Raw genomic sequence first — 16,849 nt, forward strand, 5'->3', positions numbered from 1 at the left:
CACACGTGGTGATTTTGATGGTCAGCTTGGAAGGCATGACAAGTAAAACTTGCGTCAATCCAATCGACGCGACATATCCGTCTGTCACATCATCACCGTAGTCGCTTGGATGATGCCAAGAGTTATGACTCCATCGTGACACAAAGAAAAGGGCACATAAATCCATGAAACACGCCACAGAGCCAACCACGCAACCCTTGTCATGACCCAAACGTCATAGGTCATCATCTTTGCCACACAAGTCGCCACGACACTAATCAACATCATCTGTCGATCTCTCGCCAACCGAATGACGCATGTGTCCAACCCATATGGAATGTTAAAAAGGGATGGAAGTCTTCGAAGACAACCCTCCAATGAGATAGCGAGTAAGACACGACATCAACGTTATATCCGACAAAGCTAGATCCTAGGTTTTCACATGAAGACCAAACATATGGTTATGTGTGGAATAGGTCGTAAATCTTCTCAATGACGCCTCCAAACAAGGAAAACAATGCCCATGAGCGCCACCACACTTATGGTCCACAAGAGCCGCACAAAGCAACATAACCCACAACCACACACATCCCAACACTATCTTTACATCCCTTTGCCATGCAAACCTCCAATGTTGCAAATGCACAAGCTTCACACGAGAGCCGCTACAAAACTCGTCACGCCGCCAATGAGTCAGATCTATCCACGCCCACCTAAATTTCGAGGGTGCAATGCGAGTGGGGCTATGCCACTCGCACAAACCAAAGCACATCCATGAAAGTGTGTAGAGCTGGACCGCCATCCACAAGAGAGAGAGAGAATGAGAGAGAGAGAGATGCCTCACCATGGCCATCGACGGTGCGACAAAAGAGGGGGGGGGGTGGGATTCCCATAAAATCGATCATGGAGTGACACGGTCACGTCATGAACAATTATGTCAAGTGTGATATGTGTCATTTTGAAGGCGCTAGCTAGTTGCCCACGTGTTACAACTGAGACATACACATTCGATGGTTCAACAACGATCGTGTCCCAACATATACCTCACATCCCATATTCTATATTTTGATAAGATTTGACATGATTTGAGTGTGGCTAGACAAGGCTAAGGCAATTGATTTAGTTGAGGTTTGGACGAGGGATGGTTGTCGTGGACTAGGCTAATGAATTACATGCAATCACAGTCATCTTACCAACAGGCTTAGGTGGAAACGTTCGATTGAAAAAAAAGGAAGGCCCCCCACCCGAATAATGCTACACCTACGGAAAGATTTTACGGACTGATGTTACGGACATGAACGTGGGCTCGTGCAGTTGGCTAGGGTCAACAAAACCTTCGGAAAACACACATTCTATTTTCACAGCATTGCGCCACATCAGTCCGTGGCCTCCGCCCGTAGGAATTCGTCCGTAGACGTAGCATTATTGCCCCCACCCAGTGAAAATCAAGGAGGAGGGGGCGATTGGTTATGGATGGAAGGTTTACGTAGCTCTTCGTAAACAGTTCGTAGGTGTAGCATTTTTGGGCTATTATTAAGCATGAATTGTTGCATGCTGAGATGATTGGGTTTTAAATAAAACGGAAACTAATTAATTACATGCAGCTGTAGGCGAAGAGAGACTAGGAAAATATAATGGGTATACCTCTAGTCTTCCATATACAAATATATGATGTTTTTGTACAGCAGTTTATTAATTTCAAATTTACAGGGAGTAGTAGCCCTTGGCCGTGCGAGTGCTGTCTGCTCCACCATGGCGTGGTGATGGCGCGGCCTCGTGTGGCCAGGTGGCGGGTATTCCTTTTCTTTTCCTTTTTCGAACCGGTGTGCATATCTACTCGAACGTTTCTTTTTATCCGAACAGGTATGCGTATCCGGAGGCCCAAGAATACGCGTACGCGGCTACGCACGCGCGTATCCACATACGGTATATATACGGCCCAGGCATCCTCCTCCACTCCCCTTTTTCCTTCCCTGTCACCGCACGGCAGGAGACATACTACATACAGAGGCGGGCGGGGGGAGGAGGGAGGAAAGGGGAGGGAACCACCCCGTCCGAGCCGAGCCGAGCCGACTTTGGATCCACCCACCTCCCCGACGACGATCCGGTCGCGAATCGGAGCTGCCGCCAGCTCCCCCCTCCCGCTGCTCCGCCCGCCGAACGGACCTGTTACTCCAACTCGGGATCCCTGAGCTGGTCCGATTGGCCCTGATAGTACGCGCGCCGAAGCTCGATCTCGCGCCGGGAGGCTGGCCGATTGCTGATTCGGGGCCGGATTCGGGGTGCCGGGCGTGCGGGTGAGGCGGGCGGGAGCTAGGGTTCCGGCGGGTGCGAGATGACGACCAGGCGGGTGAGGCGGCGCACGTGCAGGGACAAGGGGAAGGGGAAGGAGGTCGTGGAGGAGGGGCGGGCGGTGGAGGCGGGCTCATCGCCGCCGCGGGACTGGGTGGCGGCGGGGGATGGGGATGGGGGCGGGGAGGCGGTGGCCGGCGAGGCCGTCGACTGGACGCTGCTTCCGGATGACACGGTGCTGCAGCTGTTTGGCCGGCTGAGCTACCGCGACCGCGCCAGCCTGGGGGCGACCTGCCAGACGTGGAGGGGGCTCGGGTCGTCGCCGTGCCTGTGGAGCACGCTCGACCTACGCGCGCACCGTTGCGACGCCGAGGTCGCCTCGTCGCTGGCCTCGCGGTGCGGGGGCCTGCAGCGGCTGCGGCTGAGGGGCCATGAGGCGGCCGCGGCGGTGGCCTCCGCCCTCCGCGCCCGCGACCTCCGGGAGGTGGTGGCCGAAGGCTGCCGGGGACTCACTGACGCCACTCTTGCAGTCCTCGCCGCTCGACACGAGGCGCTGGAGAGCCTCCAGATCGGTCCGGACCCCCTTGAGCGCATCTCCAGCGACGCCCTCCGCCATGTCGCTCTTTGCTGTTCGCGCCTCCGTCGCCTCCACCTCTCAGGTCTCCGTGAAGCTGACTCTGATGCCATTGGAGCGCTGGCGCGCTACTGCCCCCTCCTTGAGGACGTTGCGTTCCTCGACTGCGGCACCGTAGACGAGGCTGCCCTTGGTGACATCCACTCCCTTCGATTCCTCTCTGTAGCTGGATGCTACAGCGTGAAATGGGCTACAGCATCCGCCTCATGGGCCCAACTTCCCTTGCTAGTCGCCGTTGACGTCTCCCGCACCGATGCCTCTCCAAATGCCGTTGCTCGTCTAATCTCCCACTCCAAAACCCTCGAGCTTATATGCGCCCTTAACTGCAAATTCGTCGAAGAGGAACAAGCACACAGTCCCACTGCATTTAGCAACTCCAAGGGCAAGCTTGTGCTTACCATTACATGCCCCATTTTTAAATCACTCGCTTCACTGTTTCCTGGCAAGGCTGTGGAGGAGCACGGTGTGTTCAATGAGTGTAATTGGAGGAACAAAAGGAAAATACTTGGTGTCATGATGAACTGGCTGGAGTGGATCCTATCACACTCGCTTCTACGGATTTCAGAGTGCAATCCATATGGCATGGATGACTTCTGGTTGCAGCAGGGCACATCAATGCTGCTGAGCCTGGTGAAGAGCTCACAGGAGTCTGTGCAGGAGCGTGCAGCTACAACAATTGCTATATTTGTGGTTATTGATGATGAAACTGCGAATGTGGATGCTGCAAGGTCGGAGGCGGTAATGCGGGATGGAGGCATTCCACTTCTGCTCGACCTTGCAAGGTGCTCAAGGGTGAGTGCACAGTCTGAAGCAGCAAAGGTAAATTATTTGGCCGAACTCCTGTGTTCTCAGTATTTGTTTTCTATAAACTATTCTGGTATTATATTTGGTCACATTGCTTATGTCTCTGTTCAGGCTATTGCGAACCTATCGGTGAATGCGAAGGTTGCAAAGGTGGTTGTAGATGAAGGAGGCATCGCCATTTTCACTAATTTGGCTAAGTCGACGAATCGACTTGTTGCTGAAGAAGCTGCCGGTGGCCTTTGGAATCTCTCCGTGGGTGAGGAGCACAAGGTTGTTATTGTCTAAATGCTGATTCTGATTCCTTGCTTTGATATGCCCGTAACACTCGTGCTAATAATTGATTGGTTGCTCATTTTCAGGCGGCTATTGCGGCAGCTGGTGGCATAAAGGCTTTGGTTGATATTATATTTCGTTGGCCTGCTGGGACTGATGGAGTTCTTGTATGGAACTTTTAAACTTCACATTTTTCAGCAACTTCCAACTATACCTGCTGATTTACTGGCAACCATCCTTTTTGTGACATTGCTCTCCCCCTTTTTTCTATTAGGAACGTGCTGCTGGTGCGCTTGCAAACCTAGCTGCTGATGACAAGTGCAGCTTGGAAGTTGCAAAAGCTGGTGGTGTCCATGCTTTGGTTACACTTGCTCGATCATGTAAACTTGAAGGCGTCCTAGAACAGGTAAGCTGCATTTGTTTTCATGCTTGTCCAGTTTTGTAACTTTTGTTCTATATAAACCAGTAATAGAATTTTATGCTATATCTCCTATTGCCAACCAACGCTACACATTCCGCAGAACAGACACATTTTACTATGAAGGAAAAACATGAGTGAAGAATATGCAAGTTTTCATCTTTAATGCTTCAAACTTCTACAGATGGACACATCATCTGCAGCTTATTTCTTGCCTATTGAACTTTTGTCCTGCAATATATGCACCATTTCGATCATTTATAGTGCATCTTACAGGTACCAATGCAAACATTTCTTGCATGGGTAGCTACAATTTTATCGTGCTTGTCCAAGAGCACTCTTATAACACGACCTATGCAAAATTTAGAACTAGTGTTCTCATCAAGAAACAGAAGTCCGTAACCTGTGGTACTGAAACCGTGTCTGATATTCCCTCAAAAAGAAAAAGGAAAAAAGAAAAATAAACCGTGTCTGATATGCTGACTAGATTCATACCATGTAGGTGTAAGTTGAAAACACAGTTTAGTACAACATTTTAAATCTTTTAAACCTTCTTGAAACCATTTTACTTTAGAGCTACTCGACATATCTGTTTATGAAGTAGCAGTTCTCCACTTCATCTTAAGCTCTAGAAGTAAATGCTTTATATACATATTTTGTGCTCTTTATGTTCACCTCTGTTTTGTTATTTGCTAATGCTATGTTTGTTATGCATAGGCGGCAAGGGCTCTAGCCAACTTAGCTGCACATGGAGATAACAACAACAATAATGCGGCTGTAGGTCAGGAAGCAGGGGCTCTTGAGGCATTAGTGCAACTAACATGTTCTCAAAACGAGGGTGTAAGGTATAGTTCTAATTGACATGTTTTTACTTTATGGTTTGAAGTTGTAATATTAACTTTCCTCAATATATACCACATTGATCGGAGGTAATATTGTGCTTTTTATTTAAAATTCTATCAGGCAAGAGGCTGCTGGTGCTTTGTGGAACCTATCATTTGATGATAGGAATCGTGAAGCTATTGCTGCTGCAGGGGGCGTTGAAGCATTGGTAATACCTTTTATCTTCTTAACTAAACTGTCACACACTGCATTCTTTGACCAATATTACCTGTTAGGCTCTTCATGTAAATTTACATGATCTCTCTAAAGAGGTTTGTGTACAATGGATTAATGTGAAATACAACAGTTCCAAGTATAATACTCCCTCTGTCCCATAACATTAGATGTTTTTTGACACTAGTGTAGTGTCAAAAAACGTCTTACATTATGGGTCGGAAGGAGTAGTTTTCATCCAAAGAAGGCTGAAGTTATTGTGGAGCAATTTAGGTAGAACTGTGTGTCATGAACTCTTAGTATTTAGTGGCAGACATTTAACTAGCAATCTTGTAACTTCGCCTGAGGAATCATTTATTATGCTGCTAGCTAGGACTCCAAAATGTTTCCATAAGAATTACTGTGCCATCCGTCTTGTCTTAAGCTCACTTAATAGGAGACTTCCCTTTTTCACGTATATGGCATTTGCATTTTAGGTTTCACTTGCACAACAATGTCTGAATGCTTCGGAAGGCCTTCAGGAGAGAGCTGCTGGCGCATTATGGGGACTATCTGTTTCAGAATCGAACAGGTAACTTACTATGCTAGTATACTATCTAGTTGTTACGATACTCTGACTAGTGATCTGTGGAAGTACTCCCAACAATGCCGCTTATACACATTTCTGCTCGAGTTTATATATTCGGCAACTTTTCAAAATTCACTGAAAGGTCTTACTACTTACTGCCAGTTATTCCATGATGTCTGCTATTTAAGACATAATGATTCTTGCAATCTTCTTTACTATCAAAGAGTCTGCCTACCCTTTTCACTAAACTTGCACCACATACCAACTTGTGTTAGCGTACCGACAGGAAAAGGATCACAACACACAAGCATCTACAAATCTTGAGGTGATCCATAGGAATTGTCGTAGTAACCATCCAAACAAAATCTGAAAGGAATTCAATAACTGCTCGATCAACACTTAATTCTGGATAGTACCTTATTACTCAGACTCAGAAATGCAAGCTAAAATAGACAAAGATCAAGAAAATCGAGAGGGTTTCCCCGTGCTCCATCATGACTCCGTAGCGTGCACGTCCCAGCCAAGCTTGTCTTCCTTCAATAGGAGCTCGCCACTGCCGTTGATGTTGCCACCACTTGCCGCTGGTCTTCTCTACCCTTGCCGATTATGACCTCATTGCGTGCACATCTCAGTCCAGCTCTGCGTCCTTCGATAGGAGCAGCCGCTCGGCCTCCGCACCGCGGCTTGCCCAAAGTGCCTACTGCTAGCCCACCGCCCCTCCTCCTCTCCGTCGACCACGTCATGAGGGAGAGGCGGGGGAGAGGTAGCGGCGTTCAAGAGGGAGAGGCCAGAGCTTTGACCGCCCAGGCTGCTTGCAACCTTGTTGGCATCATCTGTTCTCCTATGGCCACCAGATAACCCAGCAGCAAGCTTCATTCCAACGGCCGCCTCAACCTCCTGTGTGGGATCCAGAGGAGATGGGAGCCATTGCTGCCATAGGATTGAGCAGCAAGTTCCATCTCGACAGCTTCCTCATCCTCCTGCTGTGGGATTTAGAGATGGGGGCCACTATGGAAGAGAGGTGGAGCTACCGGGACCTTTACTTTTGGGGTCCTGATTTCCGGGAAGGAATTATGATGGGGATCCCATGATCGGGATGTGTCATGGAGCATGAATTCGTGGGGTCCTCGTCAAGATGGTGGCAAGGAGAGACAAGGAAAGAGAGGTGGGAGGAGTTGCCCCATGGTGTATTGCAAGAAGAAACTTTGTCGGGAGTACAGTGTCATAGAGGCGTGGGGGTGTATTGCAGTAAATGGGGTGTAATGCCGGGATATTTGATATAGCTCTCAGGTGAAAAAATGATCCTGAATCCGGACTGTCGCATAGTTCCAAGATCCGTGCTGGTGGTTGTGCTACCTCTCTTATACCAGGTTCTGATGTTTTTTTGTACAGTTGCATGTCCCACATTTGCAGAGCAATTAATGAGGGGATTCAATACGTGACTTGATGGTACATGGTATCAGAGTCCAAGGTCTTGAGTTCAAGTCCTGGCTTTCGCAATTTATCCAAAAAATTGACGCTGCTCCCCTTTGTCCACATATAGGCCTCTTGAGCCATACCTCTGAGTCTATCCATGTGTTGACTTTCTGCATCACACGTGAGAGGGGGTGTTGGAAGTGTATATGTGGATTGCCTAGCCCTTTCCATCAGTTCGGACTTTTTGTTTGCGTTGGCTAGTGCATGAAGCTTAACACATATCATGGCCACCAGCCTGCTCGGCCGCCAGTACCGCAAGGCGCTTGACCACGTCTCCATTGACCAGATCCATGGGTGGCTCCCATGGGGCTCTAGGGACGGGAAACTACTATGCAGAGACCAGATTAGGTTTTCAGCTTGAGTAGTACCAAACAGAACACTGTGAAAATGCTACAAATCAAAGGCAGAGAGACCAGGGTATGAACCTGATGATCTGATCCAACAGGAACTCCATCTTCCTCGGCTCCTCACCCACCCTCACGATCGTCTTCAGCTCGACTGGCGCGGCGAGTGGTCTTCTCCTTCCACCATATGAACCAGTTTTTTCAGTGAACCATATGAATCAGGTGACCCTGTTGCGGAGTTATTTTTTCACCCTCTAGCCCCATCTGGAAGCAGCGCTGACAAATCTTGAGCATGAGCCGAAATACCTCCGTTCCAAATTATAAGATGTTTTGGATATTTCAATATGGACTACATATGGATTGAAATGAGTGAACAAACACACTAAAACGTGTCTATATACATCCGATTCAGAAAAAAGTTAGAACATCTTATAGTTTGGAATGGATGGAGTACCATTATATCCTGGGTGAGCAGTACACCCACCAGATGTCAAACAGGGGTCCTGTGGGCGGGCCCATTGTACACTGCATATACATGGCCATCAATACCGAACTCTCTGCACACTCTTATTTGTTCTGAAAGTAATCTTGTCACAGATCATCATGCCTTGTTCGGTAGCCCAGATTTCAGGGAGTGGATGGACTCGAGCACCAAAAAAACCTCCCGCGTAATGCCAGCCTTTTTAAGGGGCTGTAACTTGTAATAACAGTCTTGCTTCTTCTTAGTCGTTCTAATCTTACAGACTTGTTGCAGTATATAAGAAGGAAAGGAAATAATTATTTTCTAGAATTTGTATAAAATAAAACAAAAAGTGTTTTCAGGAATCTGTATCTCGTCTCTTTCTTCTGTCGATCTTTGATGTTGTGCCATAACGGAGGGTTTTGACTGCTAACTTTATAAGACTTCTCCTCCAGCTTTTAGCTATTCATTCATGATTTGACATAGTTGGTGATAACTTTTTCATTACTTTTCAGCATCGCAATTGGACAGGAGGGTGGCGTTGCACCATTGCTTACAATGGCACAGTCAGAGGTTGAAGTAAGTTTCCCTTTTACTACTTCTGCCTGGATGCATACTGTTACTAAAGAGCTTCAATTGTTTCCTTCCTCATGACCTGATATATGTCCTTCTGTTTAGCAGTAGGCAATACATGTGTAGATTATCTGCTCGTTAACAGTTTGGTTTCAAGTAAATTAGACATTATCTTTATGAGGGCCCTTAATTTCCTGTTAAGTCTTACCCTTACTTTTTTGTCCTAAGTGATTACATAGTTCATGTCTACATATTGTTATTTACTCGGGGCCTGATGACTCACTATTGCTGCAGGATGTTCATGAGACAGCTGCAGGGGCATTGTGGAATCTTGCTTTCTATTCCAGCAATGCTCAGCGTATAGTTGAAGAAGGTGGGGTGCCTATCCTTGTGCACCTTTGCTCATCATCAGGGTCAAAGATGGCTCGGTTCATGTCTGCGCTAGCCCTTGCCTACATGTTTGATGGAAGGTACACTTTTTATGAAACTGACCATTCTCGTTTGTTTTTCAATATTAATATCTGGCCTTATGTTTAGAATTACACAAAGACTGCAAGCAGGTTAACATATCTGCTATATTGTTGATTTTATCCTGTAGTGTTAGCTTGAAAATTCAGTTCATCTAATTGATCATGATGTACTTCTCATAGAGTGAACTAAACAGTGGACACCATGCTTCCTGGCTTTGACGAAAATCAGTTCTCCTGATAACTTTGATAGCAGCTTCTGGGTTACATTTTTTTTTGTATCACCTCCGTTTCATAATATTAGGCGTATTATGATATGTTGAAGGATTTGGCCAACATTTATGTCCCAAAACCCTTGTTTTAGCGAATCGTAGTAAGCCTTATATTTTGAAACGGAGTGAGTATATAGGTGCTTTGTGAAGGTAGTTTATTGATTTCAATTATGTTACCCAGGCTAGCGGACTCCTCCCATGTCAAGTTTGGTCTACCCTGACCTCTATCAACATCATCTTCAAATCAATAAGCCAGTTTAGTAGAATTTCATTGTTAACGCTAGAGATCACAGTGATTCAGTGTTAATTGTTATTAAGTTTTCTGATTAATAAATCAGAAATGATCTTATTTATTGTGTGCAGTTGTGTGGTACTGTATTATGGTTATCATGAGTGTGGCTTGGTTTCCAGGGTCATGCTGCCTGCGTTATTGCTTATTGGCTTACTGCATTGTTGCTTGTCACATTTAGTCTAGGTGACTTTCAAGCCTTATGTGCATCATTATTTGACAGTGGAAGTGAAATAGAAGCACTGCATCTTCGTATTCCATGATGTAGAATGAAGTTATGAGAAATTAGACACAATTGTCATTTATTTTTATTAGTTTATTGTAGATCAATATATTGTTGGTATAAAAAGTACTGCTGCCTTAGGCTGTACGAGATAAATATTTTTCTATTGGACTCCCAAGCTCTGTTTATAGTGTCCTGCTTCAGACGCGTAAGGCTCCCTGGCAGCTCCTTAGAAATATGCCCGCTTTAGGAGCTTAGGCGTCGGTTAAGGGTCAGAGCGGATGGTGCTAGCTTTAGGTCGCTTTACCGCCTTATAAACCATCCCAGAATTTTGTGCATTAGTATTTGTATGCGGTCTGAATATATTTTGCATTTACTTGGATGGTCAGCTAGCTATAGAGGCTAATACACGGTGTGCCATAGTTCGCTATTCTTTTTTAGGATGTTCAATTGATGCATGTATGCCTTGAGTAATTACAGTATATTGTAAGCTGGTTGGCAGAAGTTGGGTATTTATTGTTGATGCACAAGATTATCTTAACAAGGAAATTTCAGTCATAAATCTGAAGTATGTGATCTGACAGAATGGATGAGGCCGCCATTGTTGGGACATCAGAGGGCAGTTCCAAAGGTGTTAATGTCGAGGGAGCTAGAAGAATGGCTTTGAAGCATATAGAGACCTTTGTGTTGACTTTTTCAGATCCACAGGTGTTCTCTACGGCTGCAGCTTCCTCAGCACCAGCAGCGCTATCTCAGGTTGCCGAAGCAGTGTTCATACAAGAAGCTGGACATCTGAGATGCAGGTTTGACTTTACATTTTGTATTTATTTTGTCCGTCTTATTTGAATCTCTCATTATGATTTGAATGCGTTTGGCGAACATAGTTTAATACGGTAATACCTTTACTTCCTCCAGTTGTGCTGAGATTGGTAGATTTATTGCCATGCTTCGCAATCCTACGCCAGTTCTTCGTGCGTGTGCTGCATTTGCCCTTCTTCAGGTTTGTTTTCCTTAACATCTAATGCTAGTCGTCTCAGCCTTATTTATTTTATTGGAGTTGCCGTGATTGGACACCTGGGCTGAACAGCGCATCAGGCCAATTTTTGTTTACCTCATCATGCATCTAAAGAAAGAAGAGGGAACGATGTCCCAACTTCCAATTAGTTCCTACTCCCACAGTTAGAAGAATTATGTTCCATTTTGATCATGCTTAAAACCGTACTTCGTCTATATTCTTGACCACTTGCTTCTCCCTCCACTGATAAATAGGGAATATGAACAGAGATTATTTCCTGTTCAAAGCGACCAGGCCTAATCTCTATCTATCTGAAAAATATATCTCCATCTTTGTTTCTGATTTGGCTGATGCAAACCGATCTTAGTGTCTGGTAACGCTGCTGTTTTTCCTGAGATCTGACGACAAATACTCTTCAAAATACTATGCAGTTCTCAATCCCAGGAGGTCGACATGCAATACACCATGCGGACCTTCTGCAAAATGTAGGAGCAGCTCGGGTCCTGCGTGCAGCGGCGGCAGCAACATCAGCTTCCATTGAGGCCAAAGTGTTTGCCAAAATTGTCCTTCGGAATCTGGAACACCATCAGGCAGGGACGACTTCAACCTGAAAGAACAATGGCAAGCACAAGTGCTGCTAATTCTCCAAGAGGGTATGACTTCTAACCCTTGCCCCGGAATGGATGCAAACTCGCGGTTAAGTTGTTTCCGTCATTTGAAGCTGCTGCTCAAGGAGAACTGTCAGACGAGATGAATGAACATTCAAGCGATGGTCCGCAGCTGTTGAGTGTGTGCAATATTCCTGTTGTCTGTCTGATGTCTAAAAGTAACTTATAAGTGTTAGCGTTAGCATCGGCAGGATATAGAGAACTTTTATGGTATATAGGAAGTTAAGAGTGTTTGTTATCTGTTGGTTTAATTTAACAAGGTGAACCGCAGCGAGTGCCATTGTTAGGCTGTTCCACCTGTCGCATACATGTAAAACTTTATAGATGTATACTGCTTTGTTATATGAATCGTCCTGTGGATATGTGCTCCTGTGCTTTGTGCAAATTAAATGCGCCGTTGATTCAGTTTGGTATCCATTTTTACTAAATTTATTTATTAGAATCTCTACCCCAATCCAGGAAAAAGTTAATTATCAAAAACTGCCATTGTAGGAGTTTTTTCTTGCTGGAGGCCATGATCGGGAGTTAGCCAACTCTAACCCATCCTCCAGTAGCGTTTGACTCCTATTTTCTTCTTGGGGAGCTACCAAAATGCAGCCTGAACCTTTTGGCGCAGACTTGCCTCCTAATGGACTTAATTGTAATACTCCCTCCGTTACTAAATACTCTAAAGTAAGTCTTTTTAGAGATTTTATTAGAGACTGTAAGCGGAATAAAATAAATGAATTTATATTCTAAAATATCTCTATAATATGTAGTTTGTAGTGAAATCTTTAAAAAAATGTATATATCTTTAAAAACAGAGAAAGTACACATCGAGAGAACCGCCGGTGCTTTATTTTTATGAATTTATGTTCGTTTAGATGTGTTCGTCGACTTCGTCAATCTCAAAGATGCTGTGCCATCTCAATATTTCGAAGGTGCTTATAAAATAAGATTATATGTGTGTAATTTTTTGTATGCATGTGAACATTTACCGTTTGTACTGTAAAAAGAAGAACACATCTACATCTAAGCTTTAGGAGGTCCCTAGCACAATGTTTAAGGTTCCTTGAAGGGGGTGTGTCTCATCCTTGAGCTTGTTCAAGTGAGAACGAATAAGATTATATGAGCATGAAGATCTGCTTATGGCCTAGGAGTCCTTAATCAAAGAGTGAATGTTATAGTACAAATGCCTAGGCAAACTTTTGTTTATTAGAGTATCTACAACTGGATCCCTCACATCCTTTTAATACGTCTGGGCAGATGACCAGGTGAATGACCGGTCATGAAAATGCCATTCAAGTGAACCTCTCAAACCGTTCATGTACGTCTAGGCTGTCCTGCATCCCCCATACCCAACCCACATATGGAGTGGATACGAGCAAGCCTTATGAGCGAGCCGGACAGTCTAATCTTATGGTCATTGCAGCCTGGTGCTAACGACCCAGTATTGATGATGCTGGACATTGGCCACATCCGCCTCCGTCGCGATCACGTCGAAGAGGCGGTCATGCTCCCCCTCAATGCCGCGGAACTGCCATCACTCACAATAGATGGTGCAGGCGCTGTGCACATATTCAAGCATCGCCATTGGTCACCCATGAAGCCCTGATCTGCCACGACCATGAAGTGAAATGAAAGAGGGGGTTTCATGTGAGTCCTAACTGTCGGACGCCTACGTGGCGAAGGTCTAGATGCCTGAAAATCTCCCCCATCTTTGCTTTTGTTTTGTTGGATTTTGGATGTCTTGACCATGCCTTAGACCGGTGCCAGGGACGAAGCTAGGATAAAAATTTAATGGGGTCATGTACATGGCACTGGGGTCATCCTTTTATAAATGTTAATGATTAGTACTAAATTAGTGAATGATTTTCAGATTTCGTTGGGGTCAATTGACCCCAGTGCCTATAAGGCAGCTCCGTCCCTGACTGGTGCACGTTGTTGGAGGGTGAAATTTGTACGGACTACACAGTCCAGACATTTGCCGGCATTTTGGTGCACATCACTGGAGTTGCTCCAACGTGTGGGTGTGGTTTCACTATGGGTTGTTGCACTAATGTAGTCTGTGTGAAAGCCGACAAATATAGCATGTTTTAAGCACGTTTGCCCGTGTGCTCATAACATATAAATGTTCCACGGTGAACTGATAACTAGAATATGGATGTATCTAGAACTAAAATACGTTTAGATACATCCATTTCTTCGATAAATATTTTTGGATGAACGAAATATGTTCGAATGCAGAAAGTAAACACACGGCATCTTCCGCGCTTGCACCGGCACGACGTAGTTGCTACTAGTTGCATTGCTTGTTTTTCTTTAGAGTTTTCAAAGTTTGGTGACCCTGTTCCCCCGTGATCCAAAATATTTTCATAGGGAAGAAATTTCTATGGATCAAGATCCTCAAAATTCCCATGAGATCCCTTCAAACCAAATTCATAGTATGAAAATCCCTTCAACCCAAAAAGTGGTGTGCGTGCCTCTCTCTCTCTCTCTAAAAAAAAAAAAAGTCGTGTGCGTGTTTGCTCTGCTAAGCTATAATCAGGCTGTAGGGTAGATGCTCATTTGTCCAGTAGGCAGGGCACATGAGAATGCTGGACTGTGAACATGGAACAGAGGATAATTGGACATGCAACCTCGATTGTTGGACTGAACGCATACAGTGATGATATTCACAAGAAGGAAATTAAGAAAAGCAAGTACTTGCAATAGCAAACATAATCAATGTGACAGTTACAACTGGTACTGCATTCTCGATCAGCAGAGTTCAATGATAGGACTTGAAAAATTAAACAGTACAGTAGAGCAAACTAGACGCTTCTAAATTACTGGGATACATGTTGATCTTCCTCCCTCGCAGAAAGCATCAACCTTGGGAGACACCAGGTAGAACCTCCAACTTAACCCACCATCGACCAGTCCATAGAATTCCCTAGACGTACAGAACCACATGCTTACACAAGAAAAGACTGGATGGATCACACACACTGCAATGCAATGCATGCATCATCATCCTGCTAGACCCGCTAGCTCTGGCCAGTCAGTTAGTGCAGAGAGCCCCCAACGCAAACATGAGATGAAGGAGGCTGAATGCGAGATACAGCAAGCCCCTGAAGATGGACAAGGCGATACGGGCCACATGACGACTCTCTGAATCACCCTCGAAGCGAACACACCCAGTCTTGTACTCGAGCAGCTCCACGAAGGAATGGGTCGCGACTATGCACGAGTAAATGGACACCACGGTGGCAAACAGAACCAACGCACGCAGAATCCACCTTATCGAACAAGGGAAACGGGCCATACCAGTCTTGGGTTTGAAGGCGTCGGCAGCCTTCTTTGCATCCTCCTTGGATTTCTTGGCCTCGCAAGTCGCAGTTTCCTTCCGGGTGACATCGGCTTCTGCTTCCTTGAGTTGCTTGGTGATGACTTCGAGATTCTCCTCCGCCTTCGCAACTTCGTTCTGCGCGGCAACCACGTCGTCGGCTGGGTTGGTCTTGGCTTCGTCCAAGTCCGCATTGGCAGCTTGGACAGCTCGATTGGCTTTGGATCTGGCGTCGTTGGCGACCTTGCCGGCGTGGTAGAAGGCGGCCTGCATCTCCATGAAGGCGCGCCTGGCGTCGTCTTCGGTATTCCAGGCGGCCCCATAAGCCTGACACGCGCTCTCGTGCTCAAGGTTAGCCCGCCGGGCAGGAATGGGGTCGGCCTCCTCTTCCTCTTCCTCCCGGGCACCGGCGTCCACGATAATCTTGACACAGCACACGACACAGGCTGCGAGTGCCATGGCAATGGAAAGAAAAGTAATATCGAAAGCCAAATTTTTGTAATGATGGGCCACTTGCTTGCCGTCGCAGGTAGGAGATGTGGATGTGGTGTTGAAGTTTTTGAGTCCGTTGATGACAGATGATGGATCAGAGACGGTGTTGCCCATAAAAAACATGCCTGTCACAACGCCGATGAATGTCAACATCTTGACCAGTAGATCCGGGAAAGATCCCAACGTCTTGGACACGAACTTGAACACGCAGGTCATGGAGACGCACATCTTGGCTAAGTGTTCCTGGAGAGGAAGATCATTAAGAGGAAAACAAATGGCAAGTTAGTTGATCAAAACCATACAAAGGCCAGCGGAAACAAAGCAGGCATCGGAAAGAGAGCAGATCAGACCTGTGCTCGCTCACCTCCCCTGTGCTCGTCCCTTCCCCTCTCTCTCTTTTCTCTCTCAAGGCTTGGGTTCTCAGTTCTCTCACGCGGCCCGGCCGGGGTACTAAAAGAGAGAGAGAGACTTTGGGCGCGATAACAGGCCCGAAATTTGGGGTTGCGCGCCAACGTCCAAAGCAAACCCAGGCTGAGGCTAATCTGCGTGTACGTATGCATCGGTCGTGGATACAACGTATACCTACTTTACTTTTTCGACAAAGACTAGCTACTTTACCACTGGAGACTGGTTACCCAGTCTGCATGGTACGTATACCTACTTTATCTTTTCGACAAAGACTAGCTACTTTACCACTGTAGACTGGTTACAGTCTGCATGGTGGTTCACGCGACGCGACCAGAGGCGAGCATGGAGAGAGAGAGAGCGGACTAATTCAAAACTTTGAGCAACGATTCGCTGCATGCACTCTCCAGTCTTGCAGTCTGCACCTCTGCTGCACTTTTATCTTTTCCCCGATGTGGATAAAAACAAGACATCTACACTAGTGAAAGACCTAAAAGCGTGTCCAACTAATGCTTGAGAAAATCTCTTGTCAGACGACCTTGCTACGAATGCCCGATCCGATGGTGCTACAACTGCCACTACCATACAAGGGGAGGGGAGGGTTACCACTACTTTCCTTTGCTTTTTTATCTACCTTTTTACTAGCTAGCTACCTTATCCGTTCCTAAATATAAATCTTTTTAAAAATTTCACTACATACTACATATGAATGTTTATAAACATACTTTAAAATGTAAACTCATTTATGGATCGTTCATTCATTTTGTTCCGTATGTATTTCATAGTAAAATATCTAAGAGCATCTTCAACAGGCGTCTAAAAAGTGCTCCGGGC

General features: G+C 45.8%; 2 protein-coding genes across 3 annotated transcripts; one reads left to right on the plus strand and one right to left on the minus strand.

The window, feature by feature from the left end:
• The first annotated feature begins 1,978 nt into the window (after nucleotides 1-1,978).
• LOC123439256 (protein ARABIDILLO 1-like) lies at nucleotides 1,979-12,173 on the plus strand. 2 transcript variants are annotated; one of them, XM_045116003.1, is made up of 13 exons: nucleotides 1,979-3,724; nucleotides 3,821-3,979; nucleotides 4,069-4,149; nucleotides 4,257-4,388; nucleotides 5,118-5,245; nucleotides 5,364-5,451; nucleotides 5,933-6,027; nucleotides 8,820-8,883; nucleotides 9,172-9,347; nucleotides 10,713-10,931; nucleotides 11,044-11,128; nucleotides 11,575-11,796; nucleotides 11,865-12,173. In XM_045116003.1, the coding sequence occupies exons 1-12, from the start codon at nucleotides 2,315-2,317 to the stop codon at nucleotides 11,752-11,754; spliced, it is 2,817 nt and encodes a 938-aa protein (XP_044971938.1). In that variant the 5' UTR covers nucleotides 1,979-2,314; the 3' UTR covers nucleotides 11,755-11,796; nucleotides 11,865-12,173. The 2 variants fall into 2 exon arrangements, with proteins under 2 accessions (XP_044971938.1, XP_044971931.1); XM_045115996.1 differs by having other exon boundaries at nucleotides 11,575-12,173.
• A 2,354-nt stretch (nucleotides 12,174-14,527) lies between these two features.
• LOC123411680 lies at nucleotides 14,528-16,123 on the minus strand. Its single transcript, XM_045104646.1, has 2 exons — nucleotides 15,961-16,123; nucleotides 14,528-15,853 (listed from the first exon to the last, which is right to left on the minus strand). The coding sequence occupies exon 2, from the start codon at nucleotides 15,836-15,838 to the stop codon at nucleotides 14,834-14,836; it is 1,005 nt and encodes a 334-aa protein (XP_044960581.1). The 5' UTR covers nucleotides 15,839-15,853; nucleotides 15,961-16,123; the 3' UTR covers nucleotides 14,528-14,833.
• Nucleotides 16,124-16,849: the final 726 nt, after the last annotated feature.

This window comes from Hordeum vulgare, chromosome 1H, assembly GCF_904849725.1.
Source record: "Hordeum vulgare subsp. vulgare chromosome 1H, MorexV3_pseudomolecules_assembly, whole genome shotgun sequence".
Taxonomy (NCBI): Eukaryota; Viridiplantae; Streptophyta; class Magnoliopsida; order Poales; family Poaceae; genus Hordeum; species Hordeum vulgare.